We start from the raw sequence: 19903 nt of genomic DNA on the forward strand, positions 1-19903 counted from the left end.
CTGATGCAAGGTCCAAGTGACATGAAAAAAATACATAAAATGATTAATACTGTTAGTTTCAATATGAGTTATCATACCAGGATGTTTGGCTTCTAACATAGCACAATATGATGGAAGTATCGCATAAGATTCCTCTGGCGATCCCCTAACCAACTCCAGTGCATGTTCCCTAGCTCTCCAAGCCTTCACATAACTTATAACATACTCACACCCCTGTCCTTTTGCATATCCTCCATGATGTCGTGGGGTCTATGTACTCGTGATACACCCTCGTACTTAGATTTTATGTATTGACCAATAAGAGAACTACTTGCATGTCGATGATGGCGATGAATAGCATCCAATGAGCTTGAGTGTTTTGTAAAATATTTTTTTACCATGAAATATGAGGATTTTCATACCTTGGATGCACGCAATTTCCACATGCATCGGTCATCGACACAACCAACTTCAACTTCAAGCGTTAGGAATTTATGCTATGATACGGTTGAATAAAGTGGAATAAAATAAAGCAAGTTTAATAGAAGAGTTGGGAATTTTCCCCCATAAACTTCTTATCAACAAATTCTTTATTTATTCAGTAAGATAGATATAGTTTCGTCCTTGGCTGCTAAACACAATTTGGCCAACATAAAACCCTAGAATTAAAGCAAAGATGGAAGGAGAGAGAGAAAGAAAAGCAAACTTGGTATTACAGATCGGTAAGTTGAATTAAGGAGTGTTGGAATTGCTTCAAATTCCCATAAAAGAAAGCAAGATATTCCTCCCACGCCCTGTGCAGGAAACCTAGAACTCATGCTACACCATCAAAACACACCAAAATTGATGAATTTCAATTTCTTGTTCCTACCAAGCCAAAGAAACGAAGAAACAATTAAAAGAAAGAAGAAACCGCACAAATAAGCACAAAATATGCAGAAAGAAAAAGAAGAACATCACTCACCAGTAGTTCAACGAAGGCTACAAATGTGTGTGCTCAGCAGTAGTTCGACCAAGGCTACAGATGTGCGTGTGATTCCAAACTTTGTGTAGTAGAGTTTTGCTTTTTAGGTTTACGTGGGTTTTAATTTTTAAGGGCATTTGTGTATATTTAGGTGAGTTTTTGGCTATATTTGAAAGATTTTATAAAAATTGACATTTTTGAAAATAAGAGGTAAATTTTGGCTATTTTTGATAAACTTTATATTATTCAAATGGTGGGGTTTTTTTTGAGAAATTTTGGATTGCATTCATAATTCAGTTAAAAAAATCACTAGCCACAAATGACTAATACAAACTAGCTACAAATAGTTATTACAATAACAGAGCGATCCAATATAAGAATTAAGACAATCTGAGTCTCCTCCACTAACGATCAAGCATGATCGAGGAAACTCTGGTATATGCATTCCAACTAAGAGTGCAAACTCAGAACAACCAAAAATATATTTTTTTTGATCGAACAACCAAAAATAAATAAAACTTGAAAAAAACAGGCCATAACAATACAAATAAAGCTATCACAAATGAGAGGTGAAAACTCTAGCCCAAATTTTCTCACTAACGAGTTCTAGCGCAGTTAAAAAGGTCATTGACTTAAAGACTAATAGTCTCATGTTCGAACCCCCATCACATCATGGTAGAGTGTGTGAGAAACTCTCATCCTATCGTAGTTTAGACTATGTATGTACTCCGAACCAAAAAAAAAAAAAAGATTTTCTCTTATCATGGCAGCAGTTAAGTGGTGGAGGGTGGCCAAGTTACGGATGGAATGTAACAATTTAACTATTATTGGTTTGACAGGCGAAGGAATCCAACTGAAGAGAATGTAATTCTGTATTCGGTCAGAAAAGCTGGCCAGATTACAAATTGGTGAAAGCAGAAAGGCTTAGCCGAAAAAATAACCAAAGCAAAACAAAACAAAAGACACAACTTCCTCATTTCAATGTGCCAAATCAACTATGGTCTCTGTGCTCGAATAATCTTTTTGTTGCTTATTTTATATCAATGAACGACAAGTTGACAACCACGAAAACATTTCCTACCACTCTACCAATACCAAAGCACCTAACCTTCTCTCTCTCTCTCTCTCTCTCTCTCTCTCTGTGAAAACACCTGATGGCGCAACAGAGCTTGGCAGCTCCACTCTTGGACAGCCATGGGTCGACAACATCTAGAGCTTTTTGGCTCCTCCTTGCATTTGTAGCCATCATCTGTCAGTTCTTGTTTCTCTCTCACTTTCTTATACCACAAGCTGTATTTATGATCTCTCTGTTCTGGCTTTTCACGAAGTTTTTTTTTTTGGGGGTCTGCTTTTCACAATCTATTTGCTTCCAATTTTCTTTCAGCAGCTATATAAAATGCTTAAAGAACCCACTTATTTTTCTTGCTTGGTTAAAATGTGTGTGCTGGCTGCTATGCTTTTAGAGACAGTACCTAGCTGCTAGGGGCGATCTCAGTTCCATGGACTTACCCGAATTACCAATCTCACAACTGAACTTGAAGAGCAAAAATTTTCATAATCTAAATCAATTTTTCATACTTTTCCACTATCAGTTTACATATTATTTTCCCCTGAAGTTTTTCTTTGAATATAGTGCCTGCTTTCTATATCTGGAATGCCAAACCAAGACATTGACAATAAAAGTCAAATGCTTTTTAATTATTGACAATACTTTTGAAAGTTAAATGCTTTGGATTGGATGCTCACTGACACTTTTTGTATTTTTCATTCATTTTCTAGTTGTAGGCTTTATATTTGGGGGGCACACAAGTGGGCGGGTGCTGATCAGAGGAGCAAACAATTATAATGAGGGGAATTTTAAAATCAATGATTCTGATATTGTTGAGTCAGAGAAGGGAGTTGTTGCAGCTGATGATGCCAGATGTTCTGAGGTTGGTGCTTCAATACTTAGACAGGGTGGGCATGCTGTTGATGCTGCAGTGGGAACAGCATTGTGCCTTGGCGTTGTTAATTCGATGGCAAGTGGGATTGGAGGTGGGGGTTTCATGCTTGTCCGATCTTCAGCAACCTCCCAAACCCAAGCTTTTGATTTGAGGGAGACTGCTCCTATAGCTGCTTCACAGGTTTCAAAATCCTCTCTTTCAGCTGAAATGCTAGTTTTGATTGAAACCCATGTGTCAGTGGCTCCAATCTATCAGAAGTGTTGGCGTCGAAGACGGACCAATCTTTTAGGTTGGACCCATTGAATGGAAGGGGTGACTAATAATTTGATCATTTTCCTTGGTGAAGATTCATTCTAATTTTACTCTCTATGTTGTGTATAAACTGTTATCGTCATCAAACAGAATATGTACGAGACCAATCCCAAAGCCAAGTTATTAGGTGCATTGTCAATGGGAGTTCCCGGTGAGATAGCTGGTCTCCATGAAGCTTGGTTGCAACATGGGCGTATGGCATGGAAGACTTTATTTCAACCTGCCATAAAACTAGCTAAAGATGGATATGTGATTGCTCCTTATCTTGGAGGATATATAAGTAGATTTGGAGATAAGATTCTAAGTGACCCTGGCTTAAGGCAAGTGTTTGCACCAAATGGGAAGTTGTTACAGACAGGTGATACATGCTACAATGTAGAACTTGGCCATAGCTTAGAGGCAGTGGCAGAACTTGGGCCACAAACCTTCTATAATGGCAGTGTTGGTGAAAAACTAGTAAAGGATGTGAGAGAGGCTGGTGGGATCTTGACAATGGAGGATCTAAGGAATTACAAGGTGAGTGTTGTGGAACCAGTGGCTGCTAATGTGATGGGCTACAATGTATTTGGAATGCCACCTCCTTCAAGTGGAACATTGGGGCTTTCTTTGGTGGGTAATTTCTTTCCTATTTCTTCTTTACCATTTTGCTCCAGTAGATATAATTGCAGAATCTTCCTTCCAAATTGGATGATTGTGACCATTTTGATGAATTGGTCTGCATTTTGGTAAAAACAGGTTCTGAACATCTTCGACAGCTATGGAACTTCGGACGCTGCAAAGGGAGATCTTGGTTTACATCGTCTGATTGAAGCATTGAAACACATGTTTGCAGTCCGAATGAACTTGGGGGACCCTGCTTTCGTTGATACAAGTAAATATGCATCTGATATGCTTTCCTCATCTTTTGCAAAGAAAATTCAGCAGAAGATATTTGACAACACAACCTTCCCTCCAGAGTATTATTTGCAAAGGCATGATCTGCTCTTTTGTAGTTCAAATTAGAGCTTTCTCTACCTGCTGGATAAACTGCTAATAATACTGCCTAAGTCATTAGTCTGAAGTTATTTCATCCCATGATTAACCAGGTGGAGCCAGCTCAGAGATCATGGAACAAGTCATTTCTGTATAGTAGATGCAGATAGAAATGCCGTCTCAATGACAAGCACTGTAAACTATCCTTTTGGAGGCGGAGTGCTTTCTCCTTCTACTGGAATTCTGCTCAACAATGAGATGGATGACTTCTCAACTCCGACGGAGATATCCCCAGACCGTCTCCCTCCTGTTCCGGCAAATTTTATTGAACCAAACAAGAGACCTTTATCCTCCATGACTCCACTTATTATAATGAAGGTACAGATAGTACTGCATCTGCATACTTTGCGTCTCAGTAAGATTAAAGTAGGCAATAAAAGGGAATGTTTTTGGTTTTTGCAGGACAATGAGTTGGCTGGAGTTATTGGCGGTAGTGGCGGTATGAACATAATTCCAGCAGTAACCCAGGTTTTTCTGAATTACTTTGTATTGGGGATGGAACCTTTAGCTGCAGTTCAAAGTCCAAGGATCTACCACAAGGTTGATAACTTGCTTCAATTCATAGGCATGATATACTTTATGAACTCTTTGTCCGTTTAGTTGAAATTCTTGTTTAATTCTATGCAGCTGATACCAAACGTAGTCTCCTATGAGAACTTGACACTGATAGACGGCGATCACATCGAGCTTTCGGATGAAAAAAAGCTCTTCTTGCAAGAGCGGGGACATCAGTTGGAGGCCAAGGCAGGGGGAGCCATCACTCAGCTCATTGTCCAAACCCTCCGAAAACCTATTAACATGGGCCGAAAAAGTGGACAAAATTCTAATGAACAAACATTTCATGGTACGCTCACTGCTGTAAGCGATCCTAGAAAGGATGGGAAGCCTGCAGCTGTATGATTGCAAGTTGTCTGTAGATTAGAAAGGAGAGGCCTTGTCAGACCAAAAAAAGAAAAAAAAGAAAAAAGAAAAAAGGAGAGGCCTTGGTGGAATATAGTGAGTCTTATGTGCAGATATGTTCGTAAATAGAAATACACATCAATTGGGAATGGTATTGTTGGGTAACTTAGGCTGTGTTTACTAAGAGATAATATTAATAAGATCAAAGTGTTGCACGTTTTCAGCAAAAGGGTATTTTTCCTCATATTATATATATGTTATTCAACAAAATAAACCGAAATTTGTATAACAATGAAAGAGTATGGTATTTATCCTCTTTGCAGTTATTGTACAACCAGCAACACAAATACATGCAAACTCAATACAACCCAACCCAAACACTTAGCAAACTGTCATCTAATTTGGCGTTTTCTCAAGACATTTTATCCATCAGTTGTATTGGCGCCAGAATGCTAGACTTGCTTGTCTCGACAATACACCCATTCATGACCATTTCTTCCAGCATGAAATGCGCTTTCTCCAAATGGAACATGATGTCTAGTTCACACTGCAAATTCAATTGAGGAGAAACAAATTAATTTCTTGTGGACCAGTAAAAAGAAGAAAATGGCAGGTTAAGTGAAGTCAGAAGCAAAAAGGAACACGTGCACTATTTTGGGAAGAGGAGTTTACCACATTGCCAAAATGGCGGTCCATGGTTTCAACTAACAGATGTATGAATTCCAAAATTGCAAGCTCATTCTGAAATGCAAATGACAAGAAGAGGGAAACATATATTAAGAAAGACGGAATTGGAGGCAACAAGAGAACAAGTTTTTTGTAACTTACTTCATCATTATCAACTCCAACCAGGAAAAACAACGAAGCATAGCGCCTGTACACAATTTTGTAGTTCCGGTGCTCAACAAATGAACACTGTTCCATGTACAATAAATATCAGCAATATAAACATGTATAACTGCTGTCACATAAATATATAGTAACTTCAGTTTACCGAACAGAAAGAAAAAAGGATCAAGTTTTATATATTTATGCTGCTCAACTATAAATCTTTATGGAAAAGAGCCCAGCTAAATGCCATAGATATGCAAGCAAAGAAATAACCGGTGCTAAACATGACCGTCATCATAAAGAAAAGCTGCCCTTAGTATGCAGCAGTCAACAAAATGAGTAACCATCCTACAAACCAATGCAACCTGCTAATAGGATCTCTTTCGAGGCAGGAAGACATGTAGTGAACTCCTACAAATGATTTAAGTTCAGCAGGGCCCAAGGATATGATCTTCTAAAACGGTTAGTCACCAATGAGGTTTCCCACAAAATTTCATGTTTCATAAATCATAATGCAAAACATGGGTATCGTAACAAGTGTTTGATATTCATAAAGTTGGAGTAAATGAGAGGAGAAACAATTCAGTGGCAGAACCCACCTATTCTTAACTTTAAATCATCAAATTTATCAAGGAATGAAAATTCGATCTAAGTGACTCTACCAGGACATCCTATTTCCCTTACATGCAACCACAGTTTCAGGAAGTAGATATCTGAGACACCCAGTAAAAATTTAAAAACTTTTAATTCTTATATCATATAGCCAACAGAAATAACTCAATTAAGTTTTGGATCTAAATTAGCAACCTGGGTACTGAGATCTCACCAAAGACGTGTAAACCCAGAATTGAACAATTGGGCATTGGCAACTTCATATTTCATAAATGCACGATTCAAAGCGAAAAAAATTGGAGCTTTTGGTTCCGACAATTAGATTTGGAGCCAAATTCGTAATCTTTTAGAAAATACAGATAAGCAGGCATAGAAAACGAAGCAAAAGCTGAGGACGAAGCAGAGACCTGTTGCTCGGTGCGGGCGAGGCATTTGCGGACGATCTCAGCTTCAAGAGCTCGCCTTTCTTCGAGAGTAAGATATTCATAGTATTGGGCAAGACGTGTCTGCCCCTGCTTGTTCACCATCAATATGAATCTGATCCCCATCCTTCCCTCTCAACACAACAACTCAATTTCTCAGTCTCAGATCTCTTGTTTTATGAAGCTCAAACCTCAAGGATCTGTTTGTCTGCACCAGTTTTACCAGGTTATTTTTGGGATATTATGGAAAAAGCTGGAGAGAAATATTTTTAAAAGAAGCTAAAATGGACAAAAATGCCCTTATGTATTTTTGAATTTACTAAGAAATCATTTACATTTGCATGTTTTTGATTTGAAAGTTGAGATGTTTTTCTCTATTTTTTGAGAAAAATTTGATTTTTTCTAGAAGTGAAAGTTTTTTTATGGCAAAAACCTAAATTTACTTTCCTTGTTTCTAAATACAATGTATGTATAATCTGCTTTTAATTATGCGACTAAATTTTTCCTCGACTATATTTTTGTGGGTATGTGTGTGTAGTTGTGTAGTGTTATATGTTAAAATCCTTTTTTCTTTGGTGTGTGCATATGTTAAATTTATAAAAGAAAAAGAAATAGAGGAAGGAACTTAAAATTAAAAATAGCATCAACGGGGTCTAACTCAATAAAAAATGACTTTGACTTGTAAATCAGTGATATTAGATTTGAACTCTCATTGCATTTTGGTGGCATGTGTGAGAAGCCCCCTAACTCTTGTAGTTTAAACTATCACTTTGTATTCAATAAATTTTTTTTATAAATAGTAATCGTTTTGTGCAACCTACCTACCTATTAAGCCATTTAGCGCCATAGTTAAAAAAATTCTGGAAGCTCAATATAATGAAAGTCTGGTTGGATGATTATCGAAGAAAAGAGAATAGTCTTTGTAGAATACAAGATTCAAACCTCTAAAATAGACGAAAGTTGAAGACTGGCCGTTTTACCATCACATAATCAAATGTTTAGAAATAAATTATCGAAACATGGAAATTGTGTTATTTTTCTGAATTTGTGATGCCTTCAAACTCAAGTGTTTGGAACATTCCCATCCCTACATCCCAACTCAGAGCCCAAAAAAAAAAATTTACAATAAGAGTTCGACTCTCGTCCTCTCTCTTTTGAATAAAACAACTTAAGATCAGTATAGTACTAATCTCAATTACAGGGCATGACTGATTTCCTTCTTCACCAAATTGTCTTTTAAACCATTTTGATGATCGGACAACTGGCTTGGCAGTTCTTCTTTCTTGTCCTCAATGACGTCTTTAGCACACAAAAAACTTGGCTGGTTTGTGGAAGATAGGAGCCGAGCCCACATTCTGTCAGTTATCACAACCTTGTTCTGCTGCTCAATGATTCTCTGCAAAGCCAACAATTACTTCATGTTATATCTATGAACAACCAAAAGATACACTAATTTTGTGCATCATTTGAGGCACTCACATGGAAAGGTATATAGGAATGTCTCCCATTGACAGGCCCGACTGTAAATCCTGTGTAACCCGCCATTGCTCCATGGACAGCACTTTGAGCAAGGAGTGTGCAGTACACATTATCAGAGGCATTGCTCGGAACAGCTCGAATCATATACGTAGGATCTGAAACAATGAAGAGCAAGGCTTGATTGATCTAGAACTATTCCTTCCCACTTTTGTTTAGAGTATAATGTATAAGAATTTTTTTTGCATGTTTGTCTACCAACCTATATATTTGAGGTTTATGGTCATTTTGTTCCTTTTTGAAAAATGATCCTGCAGAAAACAAGAGATATATCAATGAAACTGTGTGCAAATCTTATTACTGACTTCTGATGGGTGAGAATATGCATATCAGAAACTAGACCTTGATCTTTTGGGAAATCCATAGGCCAACATCTTGGAGAAGCTTGTTTCCTGAAGCATCCTGTTTGGCCATAGAACGCATGCTCTCAGAAAGAAGCTCCTGCCCAGCACCTTCAGCGATGACAATAACCATGTGCCCATTTTCTTTGAGTCTTTTCTCTATGTATTCGTAAAGTCCACCAGGACCTTCTAGATAAAAAGGTGATTCTGGAATTAAGCAACAATCTACATCTCGGCTTGCAAGAGTTGCATGCATAGCAATGAACCCTGCATCACAGCATCCAGTGGTGAGAACGTGCACTTAACAAGTAAAGCAGGAAGCTAGGAAGACTTATCAGGACATTCTGAAGGAGTTTCTAAAATGGAAGATGTCATGAGCAAGCAGGAAGCTTACCACTATACCGGCCCATCAGCTTCACAAGGCCAATTCCATTCTCAACGCTTTCAGATTCAACATGGGCCGCGTTAATTGCTCGTTGAGCCTCCTCCACGGCAGTGTCAAAGCCAAAGGACCTGTCAATAACCTGTATCAACAAGAGACATCATTGAACAATTTTGTGAATTTCTGAGAAAAAAAACACGCATAACTCAGCAACAGGTAGGGTAGCCAAGAAATGTTACCGGAATGTCATTATCAATGGTTTTGGGGATTCCAGCAACTACCACTTTGAGACCACGTCTTTTAATTTCCTGCTTGATGAATAACCAAAATGTCAATGAAAAATAATTTGCACAAGCAAATGACATTTCATTTCTTGTGTTTTGAAAGATTGCTGCCCAAGCCTTGACCAAGAGAAAAGAAAGATTGGCAAGATCTTGTAAAATTACATCACCTCATATATCACAGATGCCCCCTTCTGGGTTCCATCTCCTCCAATTATGTAAACCTGTCACATAGAAAGATATAAAGCTATAGTCCATGCATATCTAGACCCACAAGAAATGCATACAACAAACTGCTGATCAACGAATAGCATTGATTAAGTATGATTAAAAAAACCTGATTGATTCCACGGTCTTGAATGCTGTCAACGATCTTTGAGGTATTGTGGCCGCCTCGTGATGTTCCAAGGATGGTTCCACCACGCTTATGGATATCATTCACACTCTTAGGGGTCAAAGAATTTGTGTTACGAGAGTAGAAACCCCTGTATCCTCCCTGCAAATTTATCAACTTCATTAGCCATCGTCTGATACTTAATTCTGTTTTTCATTTCTTATACTTTCAAACCAATTTTGGAAATAAAAGTTTGCAGCAATAGCTTACATCAATCCCCAGAACTTTCTTTACACCATACATATGGTGCAAACCACAAACTATCTCCCTAATCACTGTGTTGAGCCCAGGGCACAGGCCCCCACATGTCACAATACAAGCATGAACATCATCTGATTCAAAATACACCTGCATAACAAGAAAAACGTAGTCATTGACAGAACCATGGTACTTAATTATTTCAAGCTTCATTCATAAAATTCACAAAAACATACCTTTTGACGTGGTCCAGCGCGCCGAAAATGTGTGCCCCTCGGACTATTGTTGTGAACAACAATCTACAAAAATCAGAAGAGAGGACAATACATACATGAGCATAATTTATAGTACTGCAAATACAATATGAACAATTTCTTCAACAGAAATACGGAGGACGAAAATCTATTATCTATATGAAAAAGCTCACCTTTTGGGCAACAGTATCATCCACATTAACAAAGTACTGCCTGAAAATAAATTTTTAGAAAAAGACAATTTCCTATAAATTAGCCAATTGTGCAGAGAAATAAGACATACACATAACAAAGCTGAAGACAACTTACTTGACGACTGAGTATGCAGGATTGTCTTGCAATGGATTTGGGTAGGTCTACAAGGCCATCAAAAAACAACCCATCATTACCACAATATACATAAAGAACTCACAAATACAGACCAACCAAAAACCATCCATAAACCCAGAAAAAAAAAAAAAAAAAAAGTTTTTGTCTTTTTCTTCTTTTTTTGGCGGGCAATGAAAAGATAAGGCAGAGAACGACGACGTACAGGGAGATGAGGAATGTAATCAGAGAAATGAGGAACATCTTCGAGCACATAACCAGCGTCACCGACCACAACCTTATGAGGCTTGTTTTCCATCAGGGAACGAGAAAAGGACCCGACTTTGTGACCCGAACCAGAAGAGCTCGTAACCCGATTTCTGGAGCCCGAAAACGAGTTTGAATCCGAGTTACGTGGAGGCTTCACAGAAATGGTTGCAGATGAAGAAGCGTAAACTGAGTCCATTGGAAAACAGAGAGCAACGACATGTAGTTTGGACTGGTATAAGAAACAGAGAAAACCACCATATTCATAATCATATATTGAAGAAGAAGAAAGAATGAAACAAAAGAAAAAGAAAAACGGTGGATGAAACTCGTTTGTTTCGCTTTCTCTATTGGTTTTTGACGATGAATAAAAAAAACCTGAGCTTTAATACTTGGAGAAGAAACCAACTACCATTTTGGAAATTTATAGATTCTAGAATTATTTTGTTTTAACGGTTAACAATTTTACTTTTCTGGGCTGGCAGAAATTAATAGCCGTGGAGTGGAGGATAAGTAAATTAGAATTTAGAAAAAAGAAAAGGAAACGTTTGACCGTTGAAGTTTGGGCACCATTGTTTGAGTGGATACGACAAGTCGTTTGCTAGAAAGTGATTTGGTTGAGAAGCAAAAGCAAAGAGGTTCACAGGGATTTTGGGGAGACGTGGAAAATGAAAAGTGATAATGATATGGTTGGAGAAAAAAGCAGGGTTCATGGAGGGGGAGGATATGGGCAGGTTGGAATTGTCACATTGAATCTGAGATGGTGCTTATGTCATTGTCAAAGACGTTATGGACAGCAGAGATCAGTGGGCTTGTGCCATCTGTATGCATCTTAATCAATCTGTGCTCTGTAGAACCAACTCTGGTGGTGTTAATGTATATTGTCCCCATAAAATGATTGATTAAGATTAGGGTTCTTCCTTCTATAGTCGAAAACACTCTTTTGAAGTACATTCATCTCTTGGATAAATAGAAGTTGGTTTTCTGTGTTATGAGAGAGTTGAACAATTATTTATTTATTTTGAATTTTTTAAGAGTTAACAAAGAAAATGAATCATGAGTTTAATCGATCGAGTCACGTAACAACAAGATTATTTGTACTAATTAATCAAATTGTTGATTCAAATTTATGGGTTTATTTTGATGTCGTTTTATTACCCTTTAATATAATACTAGAAGGATCGCATGTTGTTGGAAGTGAGGTAATTGGTAGTCGCTATAATATTCTTAGTTTTAAAATATATTGCTAAAATTGTTTTTTACATATAGTATCATATATTAGATTGAGGAGGCATGCCTCTTGGAATAATATAGAAGATGAAATTTCTAAATATTTTTTAAATCATCATAATACAAGTAGGATAATTTTCCGTCAATTTTTGAGTTGAGCTGATGACCAGTGAAGCCACTGTAGCGATCTTCTTGAGCCGCAATGCATATCTCAATGACTTTCTTGGACAAGGGGTCATCTTGGTAATATGGCTGGGCAATAAACTCATCAAGAGGCATCCACTGAGAAAGATGATCAAACAAATCAATCAGAAATTGGAGTGAGAAAATCTAATTTTCCAAAAGAAAAATTGGATGAATGTGAGTAAATTTTGATTTATATATAATACTTTTGCAGCTTGGATTTCCTTGTCATCTATTGTGATGTCATAAGACAATGGCTTGAGCATGCAGACAAAGAGCAAGTCTGACTGCTCAAATGCAACCAGGTGTGCATGCCTTTCAAGTTGCAGAGGAGAAGGAAATAGAAATTACACATGCAAAAAGAAAAGAGGATCAAGTTAGGCTATTTCATAGGAAATTTGTGTCAACCAACCAAAGGAAAGATTGGTGCCAACAGAAAGCCTTACCTGAAAGCTACCATTTTCAGGAAAGTTGTGTCAATCTGTGAACAGAGAAATGGGTGACCAGTAAGAAGTAGTTAAACAAGTGAGATTCAATGATAATGGTACAGAAAGATGAATATTTATGTTCTTACACCAGTTTCCTCTTTCACTTCTCTGATAGCTCCAGAGAATATGTCTTCAGACTGAGAAAAGAAGAAGATCACATTATTGTTGGGCTTGCTGGAAATTATGAATTCAAAAGCAGAGGAATCAAGACTAGAAAATATTAACCTTGTTTATATAACCAGTGGGCAACTTCCACACACCAGAGCAGCTACAAGGGCACTTCTCTTTTACCACAAGAACCTTGTGTTATTTAAATTGCATCAGATATAAATTTTTATGAATTTTTTACAAATGGTCCCATAACCTTCAAAATAACTGTAAAGATGATTGCCATAGATACCTCTCTTTTGTCATTGATCACAAATCCTGCAATGCCAATTTGATGAGAGGGGCTAGCAGGAAGCATGCAAGGCTCATTGGGTATCCAGTATGTTAACATAACATATCCTGGTTCAGCATGGTGATAGTTGAAACCCTCCTGAATGCAGGATAATCAGATGTCTTGAAAATGGTAATTAACAAATTGGTTGCCACTTAAAAGATTAATTAGTAGTTTATGGTTAGATGAAAATAAACAATGATTAGGAAAGTGATTGTATCATTGATGATAACAGACAATCAGACCATTTGAATTGAATTGAATTGAATTGTTACCTGAATTGCAATTGGGACAAGATCAGCTTGCTCTTGTAGTATTTTGAGCCATACCCCTCTTTTCCCCTGCATTGCACATAATAGCATCTCAATTTAAAGATCAGACTTTTGTTAGAATAAGGTAGGAATTTTTATATAGTTCACATCTATTAGACCTTCATTTTCCAGTTGGACAGAGAAGCCTGAAAAGCAGATGCAAAAGCATTTGCACTCATGGGTAGGCTCTCTGAATTCATTATGACTCCACCATATTCATCGTCCCATGTATCAAGTAACCCCGTCGTCACGCTTGGTGAAGATATGTTGGGAGATACAACATGAGTTTCTGTTTTCTTGAAGGCAACCCCAATAAATGGCATGCAAGGAAAACTGAGCTTAGCAGTGGAGGTCTTGGTGAAAATTGGTTTCTGCAGAAAGCCTGAACAAAAAAAAATGAAGAAATTTTTTATTGACATTCGTTGTGTAATATAAGCTAGAAATATGATCATATATATGACTTGGAGAAGTAAGAAGAACTAACAATTTGACAACAATTGGAAAGTGCAGTCTTTAGTCCAGGAAGCTGCAACCACTGGCCCATGTAAGCCTCCCATTGCTGTTGTCATGGTTCTAGTTTTTGCAACAAATTAAGACAGAGCCAAGCTACTATTTGTAAATTCCATTGCAATAGGAAGCAAATTCTTGTGCAGGAAAAGGAGAGCAGGTGAATATTGAAGAGAATAGCATCTGCAGGACAAGTAGAAGGAAAGAGATGGCAGTTGATTGATCTGATATGCAGTAAACTACATGAATGAGTTTAGCATAATCTCTTCTCTTTTCTTTCTGTTTTTTCTGTCCAAAAATTCATTCTCTTTTTGTTATTTATGTTATCCAAATGCAAATTTTCTTTAAATCATTTCTTGGTTAAAAGTTAAAATATGAACAAAGGGATCACCCTAATTATGGGATAGAAGCAACTATGGCTTCCACTAGAACTACTTATCCACATAAAGAATATTGATAATATTCCATTCCATATCAGGAATTTCATGGACATTCTCTGAATATATATTCTAAATCTGATTGTGTTACCAGAAAGAAGGAAGAATTTTTATTTTTATTTTATAATCCTACTGTCACTTGTGATTACAAGAGGAATATATACTGAGAATAATGGATTTGAATAATTTTTTTTAAAAAATACCCTTTAATGATTATAATTGTTTTATGTTCACCTTGATCCACTTCATTGCTCATCTTCAAGCTTCTAAAAATGTCTGAATTTGCTTTCAAGTTGGCATGATACCCAAGAATTTAAAATCTTGCAAGAAAAAGGGTCAATTCTGAACAGAATAATTTGACTAAGGATATCAGTGTCTCATATCACATTAGAATCACCATGAGCTACTAGTTTGAAAAGGATCTATTCACATTCTTGGATGCTTATAAGTTGCTAGAATTATTCAACTGCTTGAAATGGAACCATATGTCACGCACACTAATCATCTTAAAACGTACACGCACCCTAACTTTGAATAGAGAGATATTCTATAAAGAACACAAATGACATCACAAAATATAGAGATTTTAACACATTCGATAAACCATTTACCTTGAACCAATTTGGATGTCCATAGTTAAGAGATTTTAACACATTCAATAAATATAGAGATTTTGACACATTCAAATCTAGTGTTTAAATTAAACAATAATTAGTGGGATTTTGATTTTGATTTTAATTTTTCTTGTTATACAAGAAAAAAATTAATAAAAATAGTTTTTTGTTTGTTTTTTCTTTTCTTCTGACCCAGTTCAGTTTAAGCCCAAACCAAATATGCCCAGACACTCGTGATGAGTTGGCACCACTCTGTCCGTCGATGTCAAGATTCAACCAGAATCTTGTGATCAAATTCAACCGTACAGAGTTCTCCCACTAGAAAATTCCATACACGGTGTGTCGGTGGCCAATGGTGGGGGGCACAACCGCGCTAACCAGTGAGTTCCTCACAGCGGAGTCTTCTCCTCCACTCTTCTAACACATTTTTCCAAATTTCACAGACAAGGCGGAGTCCGTACAGTCTAGGATTTTGGTTGTGTGATCATCAGCATCCATCGCCATGTTCAAAACCGCAGCTTCGCGCCTTAGGGCTCTCAAGGTCAGTGCTTGGCTGCCTCTGTCACTGAAAAATCTTAATTCTGAACTCTCTGATTGCGTCCTGATTTTGGTGATTTAATCTGGATTTTGGTAATGCGTAACGGTTGCTTGGATGCGTGAAAGTGTAGGAAAGAAAATTCAAAATTTACGACAACACGTTAAGATAGTAATTTTCAATTCGTTAGAATAGTAAAGTTCAAATATTTTTTAGCGTGAATAGTAAAATTCAATTCGTTCGACCAGTAAATTTCAATTTTGAAAATAAAATTTAGAGTTTATGACATGCTACAAGAGTGAAATTCAAATCCGTGCAAGCTTTGGTGAAGTTGAGGTCCAATAATTTACCCCAAAAAAAAGTTCAGTCTTTTAGTTTCTGGACAAAATATTTGGAACTCATATAAACATACATAAATACGTACAAAATATATGGAAATGGAACTAATGTATGTATGTCTGTCTGTGTGTTTCTATGTATGTTGGTAATCTGATCATAGAATGTGACTTTGATATTCTCTGATTTCAAACGAGGGGATCAGGGTCGTACAAGTACATTCAATAGGGGAGTGGCCAGATTTTCAAGTTTGAATGATGTTGCCACGAAGCCGCCGTCCTCCTCTCCTTTTGGAGTTCTTTTTGGCTGGCTGACTGGGGGAAAGTCGAGGTCTATGCCTCCTCTAGACTTTCCACTTTCAGGCATCAAACTCCCACCTGCATTGCCTGACTATGTTCAACCAGTGGAACCCAAGATTACAACTCTGCCAAATGGTGTCAAAATAGCTTCTCTGAAGTCAGAGGTATGTCCTTGGAAGTGCTTATTCTTTTCTATTTCTTGTTTCCCTGAAACGGGGGATTAAGAATTTTAACTCGCTCACTGATGGATTTTGTTGGTCAACCAGAAACCAGCAGCTTCAGTAGGTTTATATGTTAATTGTGGTTCGGTCTATGAGACACCGGAATCATCTGGCGCCACTCACCTTCTGGAGCATATGGCCTTTAAGAGCACAAGAAACCGAAGCCATTTGCGTATTGTGCGGGAGGTGGAGGCAATTGGTGGCAACGTGCAAGCCTCAGCTTCTCGGGAGCAGATGGCTTACACCTTCAATGCTCTGAAGACTTATGTTCCTGAAATGGTAGAGCTTCTTATTGACTGTGTTCGGAACCCTGTTTTCCTGGACTGGGAGATCAATGAGGAGGTAAATTTCCAGAGTCTTGCTGTTCTTCTGCTGAAAATTTACATGCCATGCCAAATTTATGGCTAATATTGGCATTGTATTCCATCTTTTACAGCTTCAGAAGGTGAAACATAATATTAGTGAAGCCTCCACAAACCCTGAAGCCCTTGTTTTGGAAGCTGTTCACTCTGTTGGTTACAAGGGTGGCTTGGCGAATCCACTTTTAGCCCCAGAATCTTCAATTAGTAGACTGAACAGTAACGTTTTGGAGGAATTTTTATCTGTAAGTTTATTGAATGCATATTATTCATTGTGTTCTTTTATGTTTGTTAGTTATTTATTTTCTTAGTCGATCTTTCCCAATAAACTGATGTTTTTATTGAGAATTTCAGGAAAATTATACTGCTTCTCGAATGGTACTTGCAGCTTATGGTGTTGAACATGAGGAGCTTCTAAAAATTGCAGAACCACTTTTGTCTGATCTCCCCAATGTCCCTCCTGCCAAGGAGCCAAAATCTGTGTATACTGGAGGTGATTACCGTGGTCAAGGTGATTCAGGGGTGTGTATCTTATATGTTTGATCTAAATTTTCTATCCTCTCTTTCTTGTTCATCAATAAGTTTGATTTGCATTGCAACAGGAAACTCATTTTGCTCTTGCATTTGAACTTCCTGGTGGTTGGCTCAATGAGAAGGATGCAATGACTGTGAATGTTCTTCAGGTCTATATTGATTTTGTCTTTCTATAGTAACTATAACTCCTTGTGCTTCCCCCTCCCCCAAAAAGGCTATAATACCTTTTTGTAGTGCGCTTTCCTTCTTACTTTATTTATCATTTGCTTTTAAAATTTTCATTCTATGCTCTTTAATAGGATTGGAAATTGGAAAGCAGTAATAAATCCAGTTTATTGTAGGTGCTAATGGGAGGAGGTGGATCTTTTTCAGCCGGCGGACCTGGAAAAGGGATGCACTCACGTCTATGTAAGTTGTTTAAAAGACACAAACAGAAATTTAAATAATGCACCAAAAAAAAAAGTACAATAAAGACACTAATGCTTCAAGAGGTCTTGTTTATACATTTGTTTTACATAGGAGCATCTAAGTCACTAGGAAGTAGGATCCCTTTGTTTTATATTTCAGCCATACCATTCTTTTATAAATGAATTGTTCATTCTTTTTTTATATATTTATTTCTGATTTAAATAACCTCGGCATCTGAATACATGTGCTGCTGTGTGATTTGCAGATTCTCGTGTGTTAAATCAACATTTAGAATTACATTCCATTTCAGCATTCAGTAGCATCTACAACAATACTGGCATTTTTGGCATCCAAGCTGCCACTGTAAGTAACTACTCTGTCATGTGAAATGTGAAATAGGAAAATTTAGTTTCTAGATATATGTGTAAATAATTTAGGAGCCGTATCTGGATTTCAGGGTTCAGATTTTGTCACAAAAGCCATTGATATAGCAGCTAATGAGCTTATTGCGATTGCAACACCTGGAGAAGGTTATCTCGGCTTCCTTTGATTCTTAATCTCCTTGCTTTACTTGATAATTGGAAACAGTCACTGACAAGTTATTTTCTCTTATACACAGTGGACCAGGTACAGCTAGATCGTGCTAAAAAGTCAACAAAGTCCTCCATTCTTATGAATTTGGAATCCAGAGTATGTAAACAATCAGTGAATTTCGTAACAATAACTTCATACTTGATTTATACTTCTAGGATCTGTGTATCTTGGTGTCGAGATTTTTATAAATGTTATTTTATTTTCTTACTTTTGATTTGCATTCTGTAGATGGTTGTTGCAGATGATCTTGGGAGGCAAATTCTGACGTACAATGACTGGTATGGCCTTTCTCATGCCCATATATGTTTGGGATGAACTTTGTGTCAGATGTGAACCTTGCTTCTCTGATGAAATGATTGTCATGTCACTACTCACTACTCTTCTCCCTCTCATACACGCACATTTTCACATGGATTCGATACCATATGCTGCTTATATGTTTTATACTTTGCATAAACTGCTTGAAAGAAGTCTGCTTCTGGCATTTTCTTCATGGAAATATATTGTATTGTTAGGAAACTGAGCCAACTCTTGAAGGCTGTGGATGAGGTTTCTTTGGGGGATATTGCTTCAATTGGCCAAAAGCTTTTATCTTCCCCTCTTACAATGGCATCATATGGAGATGGTATGTACGCAGCTTAGTGACAATTCTCTGTTTTTGGCTCACAAGTATCCTTCAGCTATAATGCCGTTTCGTTTCACAATCTTGTTTTGCAGTTACTAAAGTCCCAAGCTATGACTCAGTCGGCAAAAAGTTCCATTTAAAATGAGTTGTCTTCATACACCGAACTGGGTAGTAACCTGATTCGTAGTATTTTGGCGTATGCATTTACAGAGCTCCTATACAAGAATTTCAGATAAGCGATGAAACTTTGTACATTGATGTCAACCAATAAATTGATGATTCTGGACAAATACGTACGGCTTATATATAAATTTTGTTGGTAGAGTTTGTCAGGCAGTGAGTTGCAGTGCCATGTATGATCTGTCGTATATATATTTTTACCTTGATTTACCCGATAACCCGACGCAATTCAAGCTATTGTGATTAGTATTATAATCATTATTATTAATGTTGTATTTAGTGGTGGTGGCTTTGCCAGTTCTATATTGATTTGAACAAGACTGAGTGAGAGATGTTAGATATAACTTGCAAGGATAATGGAAAGTCAAAGTGCAAAAATTGGTGAAGAAGAGGAAGCAATGTTAGATGGTAGATAAACCTAACATCACTTCTGCTCTTCCTCTCCCAAAGCATTTTAGAGTCGTACCAAACTAGAATGACAAAACTTGCACGTACATGCTCTATCCTTGTCTTCTATAATCTCAACGTCCTTCTAATTTTTATTTTTATTTTTATTTTTATTTTTATTTTTATTTTTTTGGCCAACCTGGAAAAGGAAACAAAACAAAGAAAAGAAAAGAAAAGAAGAAAAAATTATATTCTTTTCTTT

General features: G+C 37.1%; 5 protein-coding genes across 11 annotated transcripts; 2 read left to right on the forward strand and 3 right to left on the reverse strand.

Moving 5' to 3' along the window:
• Positions 1-2018: 2018 nt before the first annotated feature.
• Positions 2019-5359, forward strand: LOC117633864 (glutathione hydrolase 3). Of its 2 annotated transcripts, XM_034367679.1 has the most exons (7): positions 2019-2194; positions 2723-3066; positions 3289-3807; positions 3934-4169; positions 4284-4548; positions 4633-4770; positions 4858-5359. In XM_034367679.1, the coding sequence occupies exons 1-7, from the start codon at positions 2098-2100 to the stop codon at positions 5128-5130; spliced, it is 1872 nt and encodes a 623-aa protein (XP_034223570.1). In that variant the 5' UTR covers positions 2019-2097; the 3' UTR covers positions 5131-5359. The 2 variants fall into 2 exon arrangements, with proteins under 2 accessions (XP_034223570.1, XP_034223571.1); XM_034367680.1 differs by lacking the exons at positions 2019-2194; positions 2723-3066 and having other exon boundaries at positions 3645-3811.
• Positions 5360-5387: 28 nt separating this feature from the next.
• On the reverse strand, positions 5388-7246 carry LOC117633865 (AP-4 complex subunit sigma). The gene is made up of 4 exons (XM_034367682.1): positions 6981-7246; positions 5959-6045; positions 5803-5871; positions 5388-5677 (listed from the first exon to the last, which is right to left on the reverse strand). The coding sequence occupies exons 1-4, from the start codon at positions 7119-7121 to the stop codon at positions 5543-5545; spliced, it is 432 nt and encodes a 143-aa protein (XP_034223573.1). The 5' UTR covers positions 7122-7246; the 3' UTR covers positions 5388-5542.
• Positions 7247-8004: 758 nt separating this feature from the next.
• On the reverse strand, positions 8005-11336 carry LOC117633866 (ATP-dependent 6-phosphofructokinase 6-like). Its single transcript, XM_034367683.1, has 13 exons — positions 10914-11336; positions 10691-10737; positions 10555-10594; positions 10364-10426; positions 10140-10277; positions 9873-10031; positions 9706-9759; positions 9494-9562; positions 9267-9396; positions 8874-9139; positions 8734-8782; positions 8475-8629; positions 8005-8391 (listed from the first exon to the last, which is right to left on the reverse strand). The coding sequence occupies exons 1-13, from the start codon at positions 11151-11153 to the stop codon at positions 8191-8193; spliced, it is 1611 nt and encodes a 536-aa protein (XP_034223574.1). The 5' UTR covers positions 11154-11336; the 3' UTR covers positions 8005-8190.
• Positions 11337-12280: 944 nt separating this feature from the next.
• On the reverse strand, positions 12281-14174 carry LOC117633867 (nudix hydrolase 8-like). The gene is made up of 9 exons (XM_034367684.1): positions 14090-14174; positions 13725-13987; positions 13570-13635; positions 13256-13393; positions 13081-13155; positions 12942-12992; positions 12814-12848; positions 12574-12682; positions 12281-12466 (listed from the first exon to the last, which is right to left on the reverse strand). Exons 1-9 carry the CDS (start codon positions 14172-14174, stop codon positions 12281-12283), a joined length of 1008 nt encoding a protein of 335 aa, XP_034223575.1.
• Positions 14175-15339: 1165 nt separating this feature from the next.
• On the forward strand, positions 15340-19522 carry LOC117633868 (mitochondrial-processing peptidase subunit alpha-like). Of its 6 annotated transcripts, none has more exons than XM_034367689.1 (13): positions 15340-15704; positions 16240-16497; positions 16600-16896; positions 16991-17158; positions 17268-17435; positions 17516-17596; positions 17789-17855; positions 18121-18218; positions 18313-18385; positions 18475-18545; positions 18678-18727; positions 18965-19074; positions 19167-19522. In XM_034367689.1, exons 1-13 carry the CDS (start codon positions 15666-15668, stop codon positions 19217-19219), a joined length of 1533 nt encoding a protein of 510 aa, XP_034223580.1. In that variant the 5' UTR covers positions 15340-15665; the 3' UTR covers positions 19220-19522. The 6 variants fall into 6 exon arrangements, with proteins under 6 accessions (XP_034223580.1, XP_034223579.1, XP_034223576.1 ...); XM_034367688.1 differs by having other exon boundaries at positions 15409-15704; positions 18475-18569; XM_034367685.1 differs by having other exon boundaries at positions 15441-15704; positions 16198-16497; positions 18475-18569.
• The last annotated feature ends 381 nt before the right edge of the window (positions 19523-19903 follow it).

The sequence above is a fragment of the Prunus dulcis genome, chromosome 7 (genome assembly GCF_902201215.1).
Source record: "Prunus dulcis chromosome 7, ALMONDv2, whole genome shotgun sequence".
NCBI classification, from domain to species: domain Eukaryota; kingdom Viridiplantae; phylum Streptophyta; class Magnoliopsida; order Rosales; family Rosaceae; genus Prunus; species Prunus dulcis.

What these genes read in the sequence shown, in the direction of transcription:
- LOC117633866 (XM_034367683.1), bottom strand. Translation starts at nt 11,153, where the DNA reads ATGGACTCAGTTTACGCTTCTTCATCTGCAACCATTTCTGTGAAGCCT. An exon ending in GGGCATCTGTGATATATGAG is followed by an intron (nt 9,563 to 9,705) that starts GTGATGTAATTT and finishes TTCATCAAGCAG; the next exon opens with GAAATTAAAAGACGTGGTCT. An exon ending in GCTGATGGGCCGGTATAGTG is followed by an intron (nt 9,140 to 9,266) that starts GTAAGCTTCCTG and finishes GCTGTGATGCAG; the next exon opens with GGTTCATTGCTATGCATGCA.
- LOC117633868 (XM_034367685.1), top strand. Translation starts at nt 15,666, where the DNA reads ATGTTCAAAACCGCAGCTTCGCGCCTTAGGGCTCTCAAG. An exon ending in GTGGTCAAGGTGATTCAGGG is followed by an intron (nt 17,436 to 17,515) that starts GTGTGTATCTTA and finishes GCATTGCAACAG; the next exon opens with GAAACTCATTTTGCTCTTGC. An exon ending in GATTGCAACACCTGGAGAAG is followed by an intron (nt 18,386 to 18,474) that starts GTTATCTCGGCT and finishes TCTTATACACAG; the next exon opens with TGGACCAGGTACAGCTAGAT.
- LOC117633865 (XM_034367682.1), bottom strand. Translation starts at nt 7,121, where the DNA reads ATGGGGATCAGATTCATATTGATGGTGAACAAGCAGGGGCAGACACGT. An exon ending in TTGGAGTTGATAATGATGAA is followed by an intron (nt 5,872 to 5,958) that starts GTAAGTTACAAA and finishes TTTGCATTTCAG; the next exon opens with AATGAGCTTGCAATTTTGGA. An exon ending in ACCGCCATTTTGGCAATGTG is followed by an intron (nt 5,678 to 5,802) that starts GTAAACTCCTCT and finishes TTGAATTTGCAG; the next exon opens with TGTGAACTAGACATCATGTT.
- LOC117633864 (XM_034367679.1), top strand. Translation starts at nt 2,098, where the DNA reads ATGGCGCAACAGAGCTTGGCAGCTCCACTCTTGGACAGCCATGGGTCG. An exon ending in TGCATTTGTAGCCATCATCT is followed by an intron (nt 2,195 to 2,722) that starts GTCAGTTCTTGT and finishes TTCATTTTCTAG; the next exon opens with TTGTAGGCTTTATATTTGGG. An exon ending in GTCCAAGGATCTACCACAAG is followed by an intron (nt 4,771 to 4,857) that starts GTTGATAACTTG and finishes AATTCTATGCAG; the next exon opens with CTGATACCAAACGTAGTCTC.
- LOC117633867 (XM_034367684.1), bottom strand. Translation starts at nt 14,174, where the DNA reads ATGACAACAGCAATGGGAGGCTTACATGGGCCAGTGGTTGCAGCTTCC. An exon ending in TGATCAATGACAAAAGAGAG is followed by an intron (nt 13,156 to 13,255) that starts GTATCTATGGCA and finishes AAATAACACAAG; the next exon opens with GTTCTTGTGGTAAAAGAGAA. An exon ending in AGGAAATCCAAGCTGCAAAA is followed by an intron (nt 12,467 to 12,573) that starts GTATTATATATA and finishes CATCTTTCTCAG; the next exon opens with TGGATGCCTCTTGATGAGTT.